The sequence below is a fragment of the Eublepharis macularius genome, chromosome 7 (genome assembly GCF_028583425.1).
Source record: "Eublepharis macularius isolate TG4126 chromosome 7, MPM_Emac_v1.0, whole genome shotgun sequence".
Classification (NCBI taxonomy): Eukaryota; Metazoa; Chordata; class Lepidosauria; order Squamata; family Eublepharidae; genus Eublepharis; species Eublepharis macularius.
In genome coordinates, this window is record NC_072796.1 from 111,416,418 (window position 1) to 111,439,894 (window position 23,477).

General features: G+C 39.5%; 1 protein-coding gene across 1 annotated transcript in view; it reads right to left on the bottom strand.

The window, feature by feature from the left end:
* STK3 (serine/threonine kinase 3) overlaps positions 1–23,477 on the bottom strand; it is a 165,027-nt gene that overhangs the window by 125,901 nt on the left and 15,649 nt on the right. Inside the window, exons 2-6 of the mRNA XM_054984799.1 lie at positions 23,327–23,407; positions 20,716–20,844; positions 18,033–18,147; positions 12,984–13,148; positions 11,573–11,740 (exon numbers count right to left, since the gene is read on the bottom strand). Coding sequence (XP_054840774.1) covers positions 11,573–11,740; positions 12,984–13,148; positions 18,033–18,147; positions 20,716–20,844; positions 23,327–23,407 — 658 coding nt within the window. The remainder of the gene's footprint in view (positions 1–11,572; positions 11,741–12,983; positions 13,149–18,032; positions 18,148–20,715; positions 20,845–23,326; positions 23,408–23,477) is intronic.

Sequence of the window (23,477 nt, forward strand, 5' to 3'; positions counted from 1 at the left end):
ATACACATCTTTAAACATTTTAACCAATGCTCATAGTCAATGTAAACTTACTGACACTGTCAAAAAGGCACAAGAGCAAAAATCTGGAGGTAACATTTGTGTTGGCTCTCTCTCTTTCCCATGGGAACCTCAATAATGAAAACTAGCTCACATCTGGAAACAACCTTGGAGTCATAGAATGTTAAAAATAGACCATGCAAGCTAAAAATATGGACTTTTAGGTCCACTTCTCAGGAAGAGAATTGCTTATTGCTTTAAAATACACATTCTTATTTCATTCCTTGTAAAATGTAAATCACATATCAACTATTTTTTTCAATAGGCTAAACAGACTTCTTTTAAAAATCTAGATTAAATTTAAAATACAATTACAAATTATGGACCACAAAGTCTTGCTCTACAGCTATGTCACAAACTATAACAGATGTGTTATAGCTCTGTTTAAATATTTAGTCAGCAAACTAAAGGGCAAAAAAGAAAAGGCCAGAGTGATTTCATTCTTTGCTTGAACCAGGGTGGTCTACTGGTAACTTTTGGTACCAGTGGTGTTGCTGGGGGAACAAAAATGAAACCAGGTGCCATCAAATTCAAATTAAAGATTTTGTGTTCTTTTAAACAATCTTCAACCAAGTTTCCATAAACTCCTTAACTGATACTACTACAAGATTGACTATTTTATAACAAGAAAGGAATTATAAGTTATCCTTAGACCATCAAATTTTAGCTGCAAACAAATTTAGATTGATTGGCACCTCTTCTTTTTAAGAAAAAGTCTTACATTAAATATGTATCCTACCCATTGAAACATATCTTGGTATTAGGCTGCTTTTGAGCAAGCACTAAATACAGAGAGTATTTGTGTACAAACTGGGAAAGACTTTATTCCAACCTTGTATTTTACCTAACTTCTAATCTAAATAATCTCAGGTTTCTACAAAGTCAATCATTATATTCAATTTGTAAAGGGAGCACTGGAATGGAAGCTAAATATCCCCCTGACTGCAGATCTGTCCCTTGAAAAAGAACATTTGATAACTGTCTTCTGACAAAAATAGACGTAAATGTACTACCGCATTTTTAAAACATGATGCATTACAAATATAGATGTAGTGTCCAAGTTGCTCCACAGTGCTTTCCCAAGTAAATCAGTTTTACTGACAGAAAATAAACTAGGGAAGATATGCTTATACTTAATAGGAATGTTTTATGAAACAGTGAAGAGTCACCTCACCTTTTAGCTTTTTGTGTGTGTTTAAGATACTAATTATATAAATCACTATCATGTATCTGCTAACCATCAAATACCATATTGTTCAGTAGAGCTCATACAGCAACTGCACCTGGACAATTTGGAATTAATGGAAGTTAATTAAGAGGTCACAGATAGAAGGTTACATATACTAAATATACTTAGGTACTAGCTTAGATTCTAGCCCTGTACCCTTCCTCAGGAAAGAAGCCAGCAGCGCCCACTGCTGTAACAGCAGAGTGACTGATTCACACATGCATATATATCACTTAATGACTCACAGATGAAGGAGTCCCACTGAAAAATATCTGCCAACGTGGGCCAATATGAAAACTTTTGTGGTGATGACTGATTTGTGAGGGTTGTTTCACACATGCAAGTCATCACTTGGTAGTGGGGGAGACAGCAGAAGAGAAGTAACATACATCTACATTCCAGAGTTCAAGGAACAAAACCAGGTTAACGTCTTCAGCAAATACAAAACGAGAGAAAGAGAAACCCAAAATGCAAGCAAAACATCTCTTCATCAGGACTGCAGGTAGAGCAAAGGAACATCTGTTCTAGCCTTCCCAATCTGCAAAGCAGCCACAAACCATGCCGCAGAAACGGCCAAAAACACATCTGTAGAAAGAAATGCTGATCAGCAGATGCTTTGACCAGTTTGGGGCCTTTCACAGATCTTTATGTCAGAGCATAGTTTTGCCTTGCACACAAATATTTTACTCTCTCACATCACAAGCAATCATGTTCTGTAGCAGTTTAAAATTCTTTCAGCTAGTTCAGAGTTTTATTTTTAACTTTTCTCTGGGGAAAACCAAGCCAGCACATTACCATGCAATAATAATTCATGCCAAGTTACATTTGTTGAATAATTTAACCATAATGACTGTTCCATCAAATATATCTTCAACAGAGCTTAAAAGTAGTAAGTCTTGATCCAATGTGTGCAAAACACTAAGGAGAGACTTGTAACAACATCAATGGAGGCTGAATAAGGCCCCTAACTATTGCTAGGATTCCTTTGAAATTAATATTCCCAGCTCAAACATTTTCTTATTAAAACATCCTGAAAATAAATGAATGGAACCATGGAACTGTTCTTTTTTCAGATTAGCACTTGTAAGTATGTGAATTATATAACAAAAATATACAGCATCACATGAAACTAACCATCATCATACTTCCTTTACAGTTATTTTAGTTAAGGTTTCAAGTTAACTCACTGGCGTGTAATTATGAAATTATTGTTCTGATCCTCTGCTTACTTTGAAAGTGATTAATCAAAGTCAGAGAAAGCCAACCATCAAGTCAAGTATGTTTCAAATTTCCTATTCAAGGATAAGACTAAAAAGATGAGTTAATTTTACTTTAATTAAATCCTCATTTAGATGTCTGAAATAAATGTTTTCTATTTAAATTTCAATTAGACTCAAGTTGTTGTCCAAATTTCATATATTCTTTCCTTCTGCTACTTTATTACACACTCTCAATTAATGTTTCCTACTTATATACTCAACTGCATAAGATACTCAAAATATTCTTCCCTTGACTTTGTAATACAAAAAACACATTTTGCAGTCATATAGCCTCCCAACTCTCCCCACTACTTTTGGAAGTCCACCTATAAGGAGTTTCTCCTGATATTCAGTGGGGAATTCCTAATGAGTACCTGGACTACCAAGGCGAGAAAGGAGGGTGGAGGAGAAGTCCGAGGGTATCTCAAGGGGCACAAAAATTACTTGTGCAGGCCCATCTGGGATTAGACCACCTGGTTTAGCTCAGAACAATCCTCTTCCTGTGCTCCAAACAAAAAAAGGGCCGCAAGCAGAAAAACCAGTATCAGCGAAGGAAAAACTATGTGTTCCCCCCATTCCCTTCCACCTAGTCTATAATGCTGTAAGCAAAAGAACAAAACGTAAGCAAAAGCCATGAGACAAAGTTCAAAGTTTCTTCCACGTATTAGGCAAAGGAGGACCTTTCCCTTCTGCCCTAATGAAATCTGCAAAGGAAGCCAAAATCAGATCCCTTCTGCCTGAAATTTGGATAAATGACTATGAGTAAAAAGTATACGTCCAAGCCACGAGACTGTACAATAACTATAACTAGGGTTGCCAGAGACTTGGCGTCCCTCAACAGGGGATCCTCAGGTCCCTGTAGTCTCCCGGCAGGGGATTGGGAGCCAGTATTTAACCTGGCTTCCTTTCTCCACGCACGCACAGCCCACATGCTCCCGGCTCACATGATGACATCACTTCCGTGAGTGACATCATCATGCGGGGTCAAAGGGTGACCCCGGATCAAAGGGGGCTCCTCGTTGCCGCCGCTGGAGGCTCTTGCTGCGACTGCAGCCGCTCGCTCTCACCACGACCATGGCCCACTCTCATTTTGTGCACAGGGGCCACGGCAACGAGAGGTGGAAGTGGCAGCGGCGGCAATGGCCAGAGCCGGCAGCAACGCTGGCAGTGAGAGTGGCCTGCTCTTGCTGCTGCCGCCACCGTCTCTTGTGGTGCAAGAGCACGGCCCCACCACCCAGGGAGGGGGTACCCCAGGGAGCACACCCCCCCGCCAGCCAGGTAAGTGGGTGTGGGGACGGAAAGGATGGGATCTGGGGATCCCCCACCCCCAGCGGGGGTATAGCAACCCTAATTATAACCTGTGTGAATACACACATACATATGCTCTGGTGGGCATTCCTATGTTACACTCGAAGTTACACAAATAGAACCCACAGGGAAGCCAAATCCTAATTATGCTACTAGGAGTAAGCAACAGTGGTATCTCACTAAACTTCCTACAATGATATAGAAAACAACAGACCACACACAGACAAGGTAGGGCCTCTACCACCTCAGGGTCCTCCCCCAAAAATGCATAAAAATATAACTGTGTATGTTAATGTACACACAACCTCCAAAAGCACCCCGAAGAAGACTAAAAATCCTCCAGAAGGAACAAATTGTTAAGAACTTCTGAGTGTCAGTTGAAGAGAAGAAGGGGGAGTGAGAGAAAAAGGTCAGCCTGCTCAAGCCCCAGAGATTTTACTCAATCCTAGGGGAGGAGATGAAGAATGTCCAACTCATACAAGCAGGAAGCCTACAAGGAACAAGAGAAGGGGGCATTATTTTAATTTGTACTCCAAAAAAGCAAATTTATAACAAACATGTTTAAGTTAACAGCATTATACATCATCCTTCTGGGCAGTAAACAGTTAAGGAACATGGACCATTGTTAAACATCCAGAACAAAAGACAGGCACCAAATCATAATGCTAATGAACAGCTAGCTTCTCACCAGCAATATGCTGTACTGAACATGGAAGTGTGTCTTGCTCAGTCACATTTTATAACAGACATTATCCCCAACTGAAGTGAAGCCTAAGAATATATAACTGCATTTACTCATGGGCATCCTGGCTAAATTTAGAGAGTGAGAAAGAACTCTTAGCCGCTTGGACTATCTCTTGCTTACATTCTCCTATAAAGCACCATGTACATGAAAGGCATATGGGTTGGGTCCAAGGTCTGTCTTCTGCCAACAGAAGGCAATTCTGCCAGCAGAACAGAATTCTCCCACTTCCCACTGCAGCCCCCTTTAGCTCCCAGAAATGCTGCTTCCAGAGAAGCCTTAATACCTGCATGATGGGCAGAGTGAGGTCTACAGTAGGATGGGGGGGGGGTGTCAGCACAACTCTCCAACTGGTATGAAACCTTTGGATTTAACTGTACACACTTTAAAAAATAATCATAAACAGAAACAAGGATTCATCCAAAAAATTAAGTTTTAAAATTACAGGGTACAGTTTGTAACATACCAGAGAAATTAATGATGTATTAGTGTAGATAAAAGTTTTCTGCTCTTGTTCTGGTCATCTAGCTATATAGCTGCCATCTGGCAAGGGCTCTTTCACCTGGTCAACTGTATGAAACTACAAAAAAATTGACATGGAAGGAAGGTTGCAATGCATATAACTGTGCGTCTTGTCATGGAAATATTTGCCCCTAACCTCTTCACTCTAGTCCCAATACTTGGCAGATTTCAGGAAAGCAGTAATGTAATTAGTTTGACAGCTGTTAAATTTAATACATGCTAATATCACATCTCCTAATCCAAAGTAATATAGCTGTCAGCAGTAACTAAGCAGTCCTCCGTTTACACAGAGTGGCCATCTTAAGTGCACAATATAACACACCTTTTGCTATTCAAGATTAATAAAATTATGTTTATGTATGTTGGCAAGAAAATACATTTTCAATGAGAAAGCATTCGCCGTGTTTTGTTTTCCAAACTAGTATATTGCTAGAAGGAGGTATTTTACAGTACATTTATTATTTGCTATATAGAAAATATATATGTACTTTGGGATAGATATTTATTTAAGTTTTGATACGATCTCTCAATTGAATCAGCTGTTTGCTTATTCACAGCAGCAGCCCATTAGTACTTAAATCTTGTTTCTTTTTAGCCTACTGCTGAAATAAATCTTAACACAAAAAAAGTACTAAGTCCAAGGTGATGTGCCCTGAGCTTCAGCCCATTACCAAAAGTGCAGTATTCCCAAATGCCACACAGAATGCTTATTAAAGGAGGGGAAATACTCTGCAGGGTTTTCTACCTGTACAAACAGTGACACTTCTAAAAGCCGATTATAAAAATAGGAAACTTCTTGGAGCTTAGAAGAGATTGGTAAATGTATAGATTACTTTAAGCACTTTTCCCACTGGTGTCCATCCAGGTTCTTTGTATCCTGAATAGTTTAGTTACAAATAGAAAATTCTGAGGGTTCAGTTACAACAAACAGCTTTGAGGGCTTTTGTTTACAGAAAAGCAGGCTATACATTGAAATGTAAATAAATACTTAAAATAGATTCTCCCGTGAGCTTCAATTCATCTTGTTCCAAGCAACAGACTCCTGGTGGAAGAATCAGTGCAGATATTAACAAAATACCATAAAAGGGGACCATGCAGATGTCTACATTTCATCTATGATGGTCTTGGAGGAAAAAGTAAGATTGTATAGGTTCTTTCATCTTTCTCTTAGGCAGTCATGCTGTCCATTATCATAGGAATGTTAGTGAATATACAACTGCCAACTGTGCCCCCCTCGGAGGTTGAGAAAAGAAAAAGGAAAGGCAACATTCAACAGCTCAAAGCCAGGTTCTCTCTCTCTCTTTCTTGAGTTCATATGGATACTGATTCCCAGCAGAACAACCAGATCTTGACCAAGGCTACAAGGCAACATAAACAGTATCAAGAGTTCTGCGGAGAAAGGCAGCTGGTTGTAAGAACACTGGAAAGAAACTGGTGATCACAAGCAGATTAGTCTGTGGTGGCAATGACACAAGCTAAGCAGGAGGTATGGATAATCTGGGTAAGTGCCATGGAAAAATAAATATCATGATTGGACTTAAGGCAAATGGAAACAGTTCAAATTGGCTTCCTACGGTATTTTGTGGAACATATGATGTCCACATGTCCATTACCAACAACTTGAGCACAGAAAACAATAAAGACAAATGTTGTATATGTTTTCAAGATCTTGCATTACTAGCCTCTCCCAAGACAAAGCAGCATAAATTAGAGAGGGGGAAGGGGGAAAGAGGAGAAAGTGTATGTAAAGCTAGCTTGCATATTCAAAATGTTGGCAATTTTTTCTTGGAGTGCCACCAGGGCTGAAGCCTTCTTGGAAAGCATACGTGGGTGTAATCTAAAGAATAAAGGAAGGAAAAGGGAAGTCATTCCAGAGATCGGTTCAGCTGGGCTTCAGAGGCCTTCATTATGCCCCTCGCTTTCTTAAAGACTTGGTAGATAAAGTCAAGTAAAGGATTCCTTACATGCCCATGTGCAGAACGGGCACAAAATTCCCTATTCAGACAAAATGTAAACAAAGTACACATATTAAACTTTGGAAGATAGCCATAAATTCAATCTAAGGCAGCTTCATGTATATCAAGGCCTTCTTCTTCTAGCACTGCATTTCCATGACCTTTGAAACTGCACTTATCTCAAATTTGTCCAACCTTGTCCAGAGCATGAAAAAATATGGACTCATACCACAACATCATTGTCTACAGAAGTATATTGAGGTTTCTGGCCCTCACTAAAATGCAAAGCTTTTTACAGCAAGACTGCCTTAACACCATAGAAAAAAGAGGGGAGGTCCCATTCTCTAACAAGAAATGAAGCACACAGGTAGGACCAAAACATCTTTTGTCAACCGCTCTTTCTTTTATCTCTGCTGAAGAGAAATGTGCTTTGGAAGCTGTAGGCAGGGGGAAGATACTATATTCCTAATCTCCCTGTTCTTTGATTGCTAAAAATAAGTCCTCATTCCTTCGGGCAATTCTATCATTAAATTCACAGAACTCATGAGGCACTGAAATGGCCTTGTCTTGGAACGTACATTACACTTATCTCTTGAATTTGTGAAACATTTTAAAACATGTCTCCTCCTCTCTCACAGAAATATCTCTCACAGTACCATACTATGGAATCTTTGAGGGCCAGATAAACTTGCAGCGGGATGATACCATTTTGTAGTGTTAGACATTGTGCATTATAATACTTGGAGAGCTATGTTGCTAAAATAATAATAATAACAACATTTGATTTATATACCGCCCTTTAGGACAACTTAACACCCACTCAGAGCAGTTTACAAAGTATGTTATTATCATCTCCACAACAATCACCCTGTGGGGTGGGGCTGAGAGAGCTCTAAGAAGGTGTGACTGACCCAAGGTCACCCAGCTGACTTCAAGCGGAGGAGTGGGGAATCAAACCTGGTTCTCTAGATTAGAGTCCTGCCACTCTTAACCACTACACCAAACTGATGTACATTTATCTCCCACAATCAGTGAGACTCAAACTTGCAGCAACCAGTGTCACTGGTTCGGACAGTAGCCAAACAGTTTCTGTCACACCCAGCGCTACACACAGTACAGGAAGAGAAACAGTTCTACCAAATTTTACCATCAATGCCCTTTTTTATTATTATTTCCAAATACAGCTTCACCATGTTTTACTGCAGCCCCCTGGTATGCAAACTAGGAGCTTTGTGGCAATTCCTGTAAAGATGGCAATCTATTATCAACAGTGCCAACCAAATCTTTTCCCTCAGAGACTTCCTGCCACAAAAGATTGAGAGTTAAGTTAAGCTTTAATGTCTAAAAGAAGCATTCATTTGAGGCTCGCCAGCAATGCAGGTGGCCTTTAGATCAAGTGCAGAAAGAACCCCACGGCACCTTGCACAGATTTAATATACACTAAACTAGCCTGCTGCATTGACTGACTGTCACCACCTTTCCAACCACAACAAGAACGGGCTGCTTTTTACAAAGATCTGATAGATATTATATATTCCCAAATACTTAGCCCTGAAGTACTTTTATTGCAGTCTTTCAACCTGAAATCCTTTCTTTAACTCCTCACCATCACAAACCTTCGTAAAACTCCCTGAGTAGCTAGTGTGCGGTTAGAGAGAGGAAGCTATGCTTGTTTGCATGGAATCTGCCATTTCCTCCCTGCCAAAACACTTGTTTAAAAAGTCATGTAATATCTCTATTAGATTGTAAATGCAATTGACAAGGAAATGGCCTACTGGCAATGCATTACCTTTGTGGCAATGCCAACCGGCCTGCAGCAAAATAGCATACAGAATAACTTCAGCATGCATTCCCAAGTAACAAAACAGTGTTTTACGTAAATACCACAGAATCTAAGCAAGATCCAGAAAAAGCAATGAAAATTTGCCCAAGCTTTCATGCTTGCCTATATCAATTGAATGTCTCAACTAAAACAAAATATAAAAGCATCTACATATGTCCAGGAGTCTTGTGAAGTTGGATCATATAACGCTGGGAAAACTATCACAACCAAAATCTGTGTATTTCTTCTTAACCACTGTAACAACTCACTAATAAAAATTAAGAAAAACTGCAGAGTATCAAATATACAAAAGAATATTCACTGCATTCAAACCCTTAAAACCAGAACACAAATTATTAACAAGAACATGTGTTCTGTATAAGCCAGAATTGTTATTTTATAAATGATTTTGCCCTTTGATATCATACATTTGATTACAAGAATTAAAGAAGTTCACAACCCCTCAACTTAAAACAATGACCCTCAGTTTATATGCAGCTATTTTCATGCTTATAAAACCTTCGCTGCTAATTTAGCTCTTACCTTTCATTACATTGAGCAACTACAGGCAATTATGTCAAAGTTATCCCAGATGTAATAAATGATATCATCAAATTAAAAAAGCAACGCCATCATCATTAAATATAAGTAATCTCTAATCATTACCGTTCCCAAGAGCAACCATGTACACACGCACTAGACCACTTTTTTAAAAAATAATCATCTGTTTCTCAACCTGAAAATTAAAATAGCTTGCATACCAAAAATGAAGTTTACATGTTTGTGTATTACTATTATGTATATGTATAACAACAGTTTAAAACATCAATTCAGTAACCTAACACTAATTGTCAAGGATTAAAAAGACCCATTTAACATGACCCATGGAGAATACCACATTCTTGAGTTTTCACTGTTATGGACAGCAGGAGTCCTTGCTGGCCCCTTGACAAGTCAACACAATGTGAAGATGTCACCAAAATGCAAGGAAAGCAGGCCTGGGAATGTTTTTTAATTGCATAAGGAGCATCTGCACTGGTTGAAAATCAAGGTCTTCAAGGCCCATAAGGAATGGGAACCAGTGCTCACAGACCGAAAGACAGTAAAACACACACAAGGGAGATGTCTCAGGCACTCATGCCTTTGAGACAAAGAGACACAAAACAATGAAGATCCTCTTCAAAAGTCCAAGACTAGTCTCCAGATAAAGGAGATGTTTTGTTTTGAAAGTCCAAGGGAAGTTCCTCTCTCCACACAGATCGGAGTGTGTGTGTGTGTGAAATAAGCCATACAGTGAGACTCCCTCTGTGACCCAAAGGTAAGTGGGTTTTTAAATGACCTTTTGAAGGAACACAAGGCTGAGTTATGCAATGTTGTATATAGACATAGGCACAAATCGAAATAAAAATCAAATTTCATGACGAATTGGGCCAATTTGTGTATCACGAAAATGCATTTTGTGGGACCGTGTTTTTCACAAAATCCATGACTTTTGGGGCCGATTTGTTCGATTTGTAAATGCTTTGTAATGCCAGATAGGCTGGTAGAAACCCCAATCTTAACCCACATAATCTTGATAGGCAGCTCTTCCTGCCAACCTGAGATATCCCATTCTATTTTATGAGAGCAACGAGCAGGGCGGAGATGGGCCCTCTGCAGCCATAGGAACACCAATCTCATCCCCCCAAACCCTGTTAGGCAGGTCTGTCTGCCAACCAGAGAGCTCCTGTTCTGCTCTATGTGAGCGATTCTTATATAAGGCACAATTCTGTGCCTCCTGCTTTCAGTTCGAGTTGACAGAGGGAGAGGGAGGAGCTGTTGCTGGGATTTGGAGTGAGAGAGTGGATTTGGGAGTTTTCTGCTGCTGCTTCAAAACAGACTGAAAAGACTTTTCTTATTTTCTGCTCTTGTCCTTGCTGGGAAGGTTGTTGGGTGGGGTGCCTTTGAAGTCTCCCTGCAAGTCTGGCATCTCTGAGTATGAACAGGGCCATTATAGGGCCCCAGGATCTGATGATTCAGGAACTGAACGAATCGTTTCATGAAACGGGACAATTTCATGCATGTTCGAGGTTTGTGGAATGCAATAAACCACGAAACTCAGGGTTTGTTTTTTTTCCCCATTTCGTCCCCATCTTTAGTTGTATTATTAAAAATGCATATCCACTAAAGCAGATCCAAGTATTAACTTGACATGAACACTTAAACCCTTGTTTCTCTAGAAGCGGCTTAGCTATACAGTATTTCTATGGAAATGGGGACTGCTTAAACACCAAAAACAGCAAACCAGTTAAATAAGTAAATATCAAAATATATTTTGCAATATTAAGGATCGTTTTTTGAAAAATGATTACCGTTTCATTAGATAGAAGATTCTAACCACTGGCTTCAAACAACAGCTTAGCATGCCTCCGTTCTTTCATTGAACAGTGGAAATCTTATCAGACTAGCACTACTTTATTTTTGCTGAACCAGTTGATGGCAGTGTCCCCTATTGCTGTACAATTCATACCTCACAATAGTGCACTGGTGTTAAGTCTCAGGTCTAACTCACTGTTGAATACCCAGAACACTTCTAGTCATATTAGGACAAGGATCTGCCTGCTTTCATTATTCCAAAGATATCAGCTGGACAGAGTTTACAGAGCAAGTGTCATTAAAATTATAATACAGGATTCTTACCCGCATTGGATGAATATCAGCATATGGTGGTTTTCCTTCAGCCATCTCTATTGAAGTAATACCCAGCGACCAAATGTCTGCTACACAATTATAGCCAATTTCTTGTATTACCTCTGGAGCCATCCAAAATGGAGTACCTATAACAGTATTACGTTTTGCCATTGTATCCTGTAAGTACATGATTAACAAGTTTAACACATGAGATTTTCTTTTTGATTCTATTAATACCACAATTGAATTAGTTACTGTTACACAAACCCCATTTAAACCAGCAGAGCCAGTTTGGTGTAGTGGTTAAGAGTGCGGGACTCTAATCTGGAGAACTGGGTTTGATTCCTCAATCCTTCACTTAAAGCCAGCTGGGTGACTTTGGGTCAGTCACAGCTTCTAGGAGCTCTCTCAGCCCCACCTCACAGGGTGATTATTGTTGTGGGGATGATAATAACATACTTTGTAAACCGCTCTGAATGGCCGTTAAGTTGTCCTGAAGGGCGGTATATAAATCAAAAGTTATTATATAAATCGAATGTTATTATTATTAAAGCTCAGCAATAAACTCTTTTAAAACATGAAAATCAACCCTGGAACAGCTGCTGTGACGCTGCCTACTTAAAACAGGCAAAGAAAAACATTATTTAATTGTTTTTGGAGCAAAGTCTCTGCCTCTCAATTTCAGTACGCATATGCATATACCACGTATTATAATTATGTAGGTATATACACTCAGTTGGATCCAGTTTCCATTTCATTAACAGTGGGGCCTTCCTCCAGTTCAAGGAACCAGGCTCCTAAATACGTTTGTAAGAACATGTAACATACAGAGACATCTGCACAAGAAAACTGGGGTTGGCTCCCTGCTACATGTACATGCACAGGTAAACAGAATACATCATAATGTGCAAAGCAGCCCTAACAGCTCTAGGCCTCGGAGTTCATCTTCCCACAATCAGCTGCAACTGTGAACAGCCAATATCTCCATTTACCAATGGAGTCCAAGTGAATTACTCAAAAGTTGTCTAGCTCTAAAGTAAAAGCTACCACCTTATTTTTTAGAAGTTATACGTGAGTTAACTGTTCCAGTAGACTTGCCAATGTAGCAAACACACATTCAGATCATGACAATATGCTTAAATTCAACTATCCTAATCCAGGGTTTAGCAAGATATGCTTCACAGTTTGACTGAGATCCCTAACACACATACAAATCCACCTCAGTTAGGATTAGGGTGAGGCTCAGTATGCAGAATGTGAATGTTCAAAGCAGCTCACTGCCGGAAAGGAAAGCTTTTTCTCTTATTACAGCAGATTCTCATTCCATCTTGTAAGTAGGAAGTGCAATGGAACTGTCTTTATGATGGATGCACTATAATGCTTACAGAAAATGACTTCACCCACAGACTTTTACACTTACAGTTAACTGTCCGGCCACTCCGAAGTCAGCTAACTTGGCATGCCCTTCAGTGTTTAAGAGGATGTTTCCAGCCTTTATATCTCTATGTATTTTTCTCATGAAGTGCAAATATTCAAGTCCTTTAAGCGTGGATTTAAGAATGGTTGCAATTTCGTCTTCTGTGAGCTATCAGGAAACATAAATAACCAGCCATTTTTTTCTTCTGTATGTACACACATACTGATTGCACACTTACATAAACAATTTGAAAGCCTAAGAAACTATAACACAAAGTTATGCAGACTACCTCATAAGTATTATTTATATATAGCACGCAGAGGCTATACAAAATGCTTTACAAGTACAGAAAGGAAGGACCCATCAAGGTGATCCAATCCTGCAATCCAATCCACAGGGCGTGACCTTCTTGAGCTCAAGTGAGATCTCAAAAAAGTCAACAAGCACTAAACAGGCATAAAAGGTCCCACCAAAAGAAAACAAATTGCAGACTAAGGGCCTTCCTGTACAAATCCAACATGAAGAGTAAGAGATTAAAGCCATCTTAATACAAATTAATAAACTGGAAAGACAGAGGAAGTTGTATTTATTACAATATTTATATCCCACCTTTTTCTGAATATACTCAGCCTAAGCCCCGCAAAAAAAGGGTTAGATGATGACCTCTTCAGATCATGCACTGTTTTTGATTGTGCAGATATAGCACACAGTAGGACAGTGCCCCCATACTAACCCACAATCCTTGGGTGCCATTACAAAAACAATCAGTACCACCTTCAACAGAACTTTAGATTGCTGGACTCCTCTTTCTTTGATTTTAGACTGTGAAGCCAGTATTCTCTGGAAATCATTCAAGTAAAGAACCGCCCGATACTTATATTGCTCCAGTAACGGCTACTGCAGTTAGGAATCCAGTCAATGAGCCAGAGACCTTGGCAGTTTCTAGTCTGCCAAGAGGCAGCCTTCTCCCACAGGCTACAAACCATGTAAATACCCCCATATCCTGTGACTTCCCAGTCCTGTTCAAGGCCCAATAAGCAGCCTCCTGCTTCCCTAGCCCCAGACCTCAGCACACAGAGCAAGTGCACTATAGTGCTAGACTAGTGAAGCGTATTGCTAGGTGAGCAAGAAGCTGCTCATCTCTGCATTATCCGTATATATAACACTGCCTTCAAGATATAGTGTAGGCAATTATTTTAATTGTAAGTCAGGCGACATGACTTTTTAAAAGGAAAAGGACATGAAGGGAAGTGGAAGAGCAGCAAACTCTTAGATAATTTACATACGGGTTAAACATCCACAAGCTGCCATGGCCGCAACAAGAGACAGTTCTGGGTGGGAAGAACTGAAATGGGCCATGTAAGGGAAAGGGGGAAACATCTCTTTTTCCAAGACAGCAAAGTTTATAAAGGCTATTTTGCACTCTGGGGAAGAATTTCCTGACACACAATTTCTTACGGGCCCTCAATTTCTAACATTCTATGCAGAACCTACCCAAGTTAGGAAGACAGGCTATACAATCTTCCTTCCAAACACAAGACTGATCAACTCAGGTTGCCAAGGGTGTAAGCAGTAGGCCCGGCCTCCACCATCTTTAATAGCCATTTTAACATGGCTGCCAGTGATCTTAAAAATCACCAGGCCTCTGGATTTAAAATGGCAGCTTGTATTGCAACCAGAGGACCTCCAACATTTGCTGAGTCCCGCCCAGGAGACCCCAGCATGTATGGAATGCCACAGAGGAATGCGGAGTGATTAGAGGTGATTGGATTTGCAGTCCCTCCAGCCCCTAAGGAATCCAGTGCAACAAAGGTCTTGCAGAGTCATCCCCACTTAACACATTCCTTTCTCTCCTTCCGTGATGAGATCTCCTGTCCTTGATTGAGGAGCTAATCAAATGACATTCATAAATTTGTACAGTTGTTCCTGGGAAAGTACAGTCCTCACCCAAGCTCATCAACTTAGCTCCAGTGGACTTCATTAACAAACTATCCCTTTTGTACAACACTAGAACAAGTTTTGCATTTGCTTTCACACACCCCAGCAGCTACCAATTAAGGCAATCAACCCCTTTGTCAAACCCAGGAACTGACCATTGGAGTCTTTGTTCTAGCAGCTAGGTAGGCCATCCCACCTCATGGCACATTTTACCCTATAAGATTAAGTGCCTTGGTCCATTCAAATTGTGCACACTTCCTGGCTGCTCTGTTAGGGCCGCTTCTCTAAGCCTCTCTCTCTTCGTACACGCTTACCGGATCCAAAGTACTGTTCCCTTGAGGTTTGCCCTAAGCCTCTCGCTCTCTTGGCCGAGAACGCTGGCTGTTTGAAGCTACTCTCTTCTCCCATGGACTGGATTACTCTTCGGATAGTATTATACTTATTCCCTCTCTCTATTCCCAACTTCTGGCTAAGCTTCCTAGGAGGCGCTCGCTCACTCGCTCACTCACTCACTCACTCACTCACTCTGTGTGTGTGTGTGTGTGTGTGTGTGTGTGTGTAACCATTTTACCCCATAATTCTGTGTGTGTATGTGTATGAAGTCTTGTTCTTTAATAAAAGTTGTTGTTTGACCTTCAGCACCAGCCTCGTTTGTTATAACGGAAGGGACCCTGTAAAAACTGGTGATAGATCCCTGCGGTTACCAGCCTCTCGCGTAGCTGTCTTCCTTGCTTGCTAATTATCCCCACAAATCCTTTTACTCGCAAGACCAATTCCAGTAACAAGGAGGGAAAAAATGGCTGAAACGATAGCAATCACTCCACCCCGGTGAAAAAGAATTATACAGGTGTCAGATAGTAGAAAACTGTTTTTTATACTATCCTTAGTAACGCCATACAGAGACCATAAATGCCTCCAGAAGATCCTTATGCTAATTCAAGAGAATCTTCCACTCTTTCTGACCCAAATTTGGCTCCTGCAGGCAATTAGTTCCCCACAGCTGCCAGCTGGCTGCAGGGAACGTGAGTCAGGCCAGGGGAATTCACTCATTAAAAAAAAAATAGTGTCTATTTCAGCCCAGTGATATATTATTGAGTTGGTGAACAGCTCATGGGCTCTAAGATCTAGGAACACATGACTACATCAGGATGCTAGCGATTGTACTCAGGCAACACCACTGTGTGTGGATTTTTTAAAGAGACTCCATCTCATCCTTATCCCTTTTATTGGGTGTATTAATTGAAAGCCTAGAAATAGGCATTATAAAAACTTGCTTCTCCCCAGGCGGTCTTTGCTTCCTATGGCATCCAAAGAGCACAGGGACGGAGAGAATCAGGAATCCATTCCGCTCCAAACTTAATTTTATACTCTTAACATAGTTCCATAGCAATATAGTGGTTAAGTGGTGGGGCAACAAACGAGTACTCTGCTGGTTCAAATCCCACTACAGCCATGAGCTCAACAGGTGGCCCTGGATAAGCCACTCCTCTCAGCCCCAGCCCCCCAGCTGTATTGTGGGAATAATAATAACACTGACTTTGTTCACTCCTCTGAGTGGGGCACTAATCTGTCTAGAAGAGCACAATATAAGTGCACTGTTGCTGTTATAATATAAACTCTGAAGGTGGTAATTCTACAGCAGTTTGCATTCAACTGGCCCTCGTAGCGAATCATGTGATAACACAACATAATTTTTGATACATCAAGTTTAACAAATTTCTGTCCACAGTATTAACGTCTCTTCCTATGGTATACTTGGTATCATTGGGTATAATTTCAGAAGCCTACTAATAGAAAGCATGCAAATTTTCTTCCCGCTTTCTTCAGATTTAAAATAAAAACCATGCACTGATATTAACTACAAACATTAAGGTATTACATATACATTTCATTCTCTTATGATTATGTTCTGTTTCAGCAATTCTTCAACCCCATATTGGATCATTGCTAATACTATGTCTTTGTAAATTTGTATTCATTTACCTTATGACATTGTTTATGGAAATGTTCTTGACACTATATGGAAATGCCTGCCCTTGTCCTTGCCAATGATTGTATTAATCTCACACTATGTAATCCGCCTTGAGTCTCAGTGAGAAAGGCAGGATATAAATGACATAAGTAAACAAACAAACAAACAAACAGAATTTAAAAGTTGTGCTTCTCCTTTCCTTCAAAACAGCATTTCCATACACGAGTGCTCAAGAAGCATCCATGTTTAGTTCTTTTTTACTCCTTAGAAGTACTTATTTAATCACAGTTCTTTTCTGTGTAACAGAACATATTCAACATTTAGCAACATAGACAGCAGCAAGGGGCCTGACCTTGAACCTCAGTCTTGCATCTAACTGCTCACCCAATTGAGCAACAACATCCCGTGGGTCCTCTTCAGCAAAGTGCTTGTGGTCCCATGTGATCCTCTAGCAGGCCCAGGCCTTTGTCTAAGGAACATCCTACCAGCTCCTACCTTCATGCAGCTAGTCTGTATGGGTGCCTCCAACCTGGGGGTTCTTTTACTCTGAAGAATTGGGGTCACAATCATGGAGATAGTCTAAATCATACTCCGCTTCCCAATAAATAGGTATAGGGGGTAGCCAGGAATGAGTTGCATCCATTACAGCTGATATGCCAGCTGTGCCCTCTCCTGGATAGTAAGAATCTCGTAACTGTCACACATGCATGTGCAACTCTACATGCCAGTTATTGCAACGTGCTGATCTTGATGCTCTAACAATTTGGCAGTTAATGGATATAAACTGCTCCAGAAATATAATTGACCTAACCACACAAACATCAATTCCCTGCCAGGTTGCTTCAGACTCCAACTCAAAACGCCGTCTGTCTTCTTCAAACCCCTTTAGAAACAGAACAAAGCACACTGCCAAAAAGAAGTCTCTGGGAACTTGGTTTACAGTTATTAATTAGGATGATGCCCATTACTTAAGACAATATACTTATGTCAATAAATCTTATTTAAGACCATTCAGTAGTCAGCCTTTGCAGAGAAGTCTTCAATAGGAATATCATACCTATCTGTGAACAATTTCAGATGTAATGAAATATCCCAACATTGTGTTGATCAATGGCCATATTCCATAAAAGAAGTAAGCTTACCGTTTTATTCCGTAATCTAATTATGTCTGAGACTGAACCAGCTCCACAGTACTCCATAACAATCCACAGGTCTGTGTTCTTAAAATAGCTGCCATAGTACTTGACAACATATGGGCTAAAACACACACACACAAAAAACAAACAAACAAACATGGCTGTCAGCATTCAGAAACAAACTGCCACGAGTATTATGACAAGGAATCCAGAGGCAGCCTTACTAGAACTAGAGGATGGCAGATTTTTTAGATAAATGATCAGTTCTAATCAGATCTTCAGATGCAGGGAATGTGGGCAAATAAAACTGTTGTACTATAATCCAATCATTAAAAAATCAAATTATCATTCACTCTGTTCAAAAAAATCCACTCTCTTTCACGCTATGTACTCAAAGTGGATGGAGACAAACCAGAGAAAGTCCCAAAAACTGGCCCTGCGCCCGTTAACTTGAAGACCTCAACTTGAAGAAAATTTCAAGCAGCACAAGGTTCTAAACAAGTATTTAAAAAGCTGGAGTGTCCTTGGCAGCACTCCAGAATCGGCACATCTAATCAACAGTTGGTAAATCCTGTTTTTTATAACTCTTCTTCCACCCAGTCCATTTTTCTCCCACTGAAAATCCAGTCTGAATAAGAGGACTCAAGCTTGATCATTGCTTTGCGTTGCTTATGTTGGTTTAACAAAAGATATAGAACAAAACAAAGGATCACACAGAACTAACGCTGCAGCATGCATTAAAAAGTATATTGTCAAATAGCAACACTCTGGATGACTTTTGTATACTCAGATCCATGAAAATTGGAGATCAGATTTCTCTTTGCAAGCACATTAGGAATGAGATTACAACAAGAAGCAGTATTTAATACTTTGCATGATGGATTTGTATGGAGACACAACTGCTTCCCATCCTGTGCTATGTTGAAGTGTTTCTCACCTGAAAATTTCTCACAGATCTGATGATAGAATGCACAGTTAGCCATTATTTGTTAATATCAGTAACTTTCCATGCATGCTGTATTGTTTGTTTTTACACCAGCAATACAATTAGTTCCTTATGGTCTTCTGTTTGGTATGCCTAACCCCTGGTGCCATCATCACATATACAGGCTGTTTCTTCACTAAGAAACAAGAGAACTTAAGCCTCCTTTCTCTCCAGTTCAAGGATCTCCTTTTTCAAGTTTTAGTGCTAACATTAGCCCCCACTAATGAGTTAAGCACAAGTATTACTTTTGGCATATTAGCATCAAGAGCACATCTCAAGTACTGTTCAACAAACATCAAACTCCCACTGTACGCAGACCAATTTTTTGGGTGGGAGGAGGGTGACTATCATAAAATGTTTTATCCTTATCAGAGATATAAAATGGACTTTAATCCTTCCTATTCCTATGATACAATATTTTAGGACAATCACCACAACAAATCATGAAGAACTTACTGTAAAGATTAACAAGCTACTATAAAAAAGGAATGATTAAAAGCCTGCCAAAGAACATACGCTATCTGAATCTTTAGAGCTCAGGTCCATTCTTGCAAAACCTAATTCAAGTTCTTTTAGTCCTACTTTAACTACTGTGTGTTTGTGAACGTGTGAGCGCATGTGTGCATATTTCTAGACATTTGTAATGTGTCCATAAAGGTGTTCAGGATATAGAAGAAGTCTTAAAAATGGGGAATTCCCACCCAACCACACACATACACACAAACATTTTACAAAGGGCACACTTTTGTGTTTCTTTAGAAGTAAGATTAGAAGTAAATTTAGAAATAAATGCCAAACTATGGTTTGGTGGTATGTGAACAAGCCTTAGAAACATGCATTGTGCTCCTGCTTCCCTATTATGTTCTCAAATCTCTTCCTGCTCCTCCTGGAAGCAGCAGAAGTTTGAAAATGCCTGGTTTGCCTGTAAACTTGTGTTTTTCAGAAACTGTAGTTTGCCATGTTGACATGTAATGGTTTGCAGACAAATAGGAAATGAGAGAGATACACAGCATATAAAAGGAAGAAGAAGGAATGTGCAACCCTGAGGCTCACGTGTGCAAATCCAATTTACAGTTTGGATCCCACACACAAAGCTGAGACTATGCTACAATTCAAACATGCTCCTGCACCTCAAGCCCTCCCCTCCCCTTCCTTGTAAAAACGACAAGAAATCGGGGAGGGGGAAGAAGGATGAAAGAGAAAAGCACTGGGAGCTTCCCCAATATATGCTATTTGCCCAGAACCATAAGAAAGAATAGATTAGAAACTTAACAAACATTTATATCCTAACAGCTCAAAATTAGTGCTGCCATATTCCCAGATTCTCAGGAAGGGGAAACTCATCTGCAACCAATATTCGGTCTCTAGCCCCAAAGCACCAAAAGCCTCTCCTCCCACCCCCAGTATCTATGGCAATGTCACACAGGCTACGTCCAGAAGCATGATAGTGACTCAAGTGCCAATGCCTATGTAACAAAAGCTACAAATAAAGTGCAGTGGACCACAGTATATAGATGTTATTGCTAGCAGGCCAGGGGAGGGGGAGATAGAAGAACACATGAATATTTTCACACTTTAAACCGTAAACACTTTTCAAAGCCTCTTTCAATTTCAGCTTACATTTCTTAACATTATACCATCAATGAAAGGCTTTTAGAAATTTTGAAAAAGTGGCAGAGTACCCAAAATAAGTGTCATGCATACCTGTCACATTGTTGCATTATAGAAATTTCTTTAATTATTTCCTGTAGGTCCGATTCAACAGGGACTTGCTTAATTGCCACAACCTGCCCAGATTCTTTGTGTATTGCTTTAAAAACACTTCCATAAGACCTAGAAGGGGGGAAACGCAGTACAGTCTAAAGCTCCTGCTAACAAGAAGAAGATAGCGCCATGTCCATAAAATCCAGTATCAGCAATGGCTAATTATCTGCATTTGCTGCATGGACAGCAGCACTTATTGCAATTATTACCATAAAGTATCCCTTCAAGTCCTATGTGGAATATGCTTTATTAATTAAATTAACATATTATCAAAAGGCCCAGCCAAATAATTTTCAATATTCAGATAATTTTATTGAGAGTCAGGTACATTTTATAATGTTTGGGTACAATACGATAAGAGTGAAAAAAATGTTTCCTCATGTGTTTTATGAATTATAAGGAATTATTTCGCTTTCAACACATTAATTTCATTGTAGCTCTTCCATCTACAGATTTACCAGTATCACAAAATATTTATCTCTTGAGGAAAATCTTTCAAAAAGATATTCTTAAGGAAAACTTGGGACACCCATATTCCTCCAAAAAATTATCAAAGTGACCCACTTGCTCTACAGCTTCAAAGCTTAGGAAAACCTGTTCCTCTCACCTATTGTACTTTGGTTTTTTCGAGATTGTTTTCATTAATGAGAGGGGCTTAAATACCCTTTTCCAAAATCTCACCAAGAGACCGCTCTGTCCTCAGCATGGAGAAAATAGTCAGATTTTTTTTTCATTCCTAAATTACACACACACTTTCCTAGGACCTAGCAATTACACTTTTGCCCAGGCACCAATAGGTGTCACCAGAGAGTATATGCACATATATAATTTAATTCACAGACACCGATTGAGATTTCCAATTCTTCTATTGATAACTTGCATTTTCCATTTGTACACAGTTGATTTACACATGCCTTCAGAACACAAAATCACGGCTTAATGTTTTTGCAAATTCACAGGATTTGGATAGTAATCCTATCTATATTTAATCAGTTTCTTGATTTGGAAAATTCCTTTGATTTCTCATGGGATACGTAAGTAAATGGCGCAGGAATAAGCAGTTATTTTTTTGCTTACTGTTAGGCAAACTTTGTTGGCCTTTTCTTCCTACCTCAGTTGTGTTACATCTCCTTCCTAAGCACACTTATATGCAATCCTATGCACAGTTACTCCAGGCCAAACTCACTGAAATCAATGGGCTTAGACTGGAGTAACTCTGCTTAGGATTGCACTGTGAGAACTACATGCCATCGGTTTCCATGCCATTCCAAATGAAATGAGTAAATGGGCTATACCTATTTAAGTTAAATATAATCAAGAGTTATCAAAGCAGGAGAAATCATGTTCTTCTCGGCTGTTACGGAATGTCCTCGTTCTTTATTTCATGACTTCTGAAGAGTTTCACTTGTATTCCTAAATATCATAAAAGCTACTACTACTTTCTTTTTTTTAACAATTCCATATGTAACATCTGGCTGGGTAATATGATGCAGATTTATTTGTTCAAAGAAAATTGCTACCAATCACTAGTTTTAGCAAAGCATCCTATTTTATCAAACAGGCTTGATATGCCTGAAGTATGCAATTTGAAGATTTACAGTTAAGTTGGGGACAAAGGGCAGATGCACCTTTTTGCTAACCTTGCTTATACCAAAAATGTAGCAACAAGAATCTAGTAACCTGTTACAAAGTTGGAATGCCATTTCTGCACATTCTGACCTCTTAACTGAAGCAGTTATCAAGATTTTATGTATCTACATGCAGCAGGCTGATTTTCAAGAATATTTACTACGTTTAAGAAACTAATCAAATTAAAATTGTAGGGTTATTTTTAATCACTGTATAAACATCTAACAAAATATAAGTTCCATACAGAAAAAGCAACACTACTTTGCTAGATTCAATAAGCATTTACACATACTATTCAAGAAATGCATGCTTACAGAAGAAAATATTTCTGGTTTTGCCTCTTTCTGATGAATATTGGTTCTCAGCAGGCGTATGTGCACTTTCACACACGAATTACTACATGTGGTTTTCTTGTGCAGAAGCAACAGCCATGTAGGAAATCATTGCCAGTGACATGGGCCTCAGTAGCATGTGGGAAGTATCACCACTTGCTGTACACATGTTAGCCAAGCAGGAGCTCCGAAGAAGAAAGACTGGGGCAAGTGGGATAACTTTAACCCAACAGCAGCAAAGTTGACCTCAGAGACAAAAACATGTATCTAAAACCCAGTGGAAAAATGCAATTTGGAGCATTAAAAATGGCTGGCAGAAAAAGAATTAAGCTTTCCCTTCACCACTACCCAAAATTGTACCTTCTCAGAGCTGTTTTCATATTTTAGTTTACTTCTAGCTTACTTCTGTAAATATGCCTAGCTTACTTGGCTCTGTAAAATGTGTCTGAATTATTTGGCTACAGGCATTGGCTCAAATAAGAACACTACCTATGTTTAAGATCAGTCACACTATGGTCTGCATTTGTCTGATATTTGTTTGGAGTCTTCCCAGCAGCCTCACCCCCCTGCCCCACACAGATTGTACATACCCTTCACCAAGCTTCTCCAAGACATCAAAGACTTCTTCAGGCTGCTTAGTCAAGCTGTCTTCACTCAGCTTTTTTAGCTTGCTAATAAAAAAATATCTGAACGTTAGTGATCTGCAATTTAGTTAACAACGATAAAAACTTTTAATGCTAA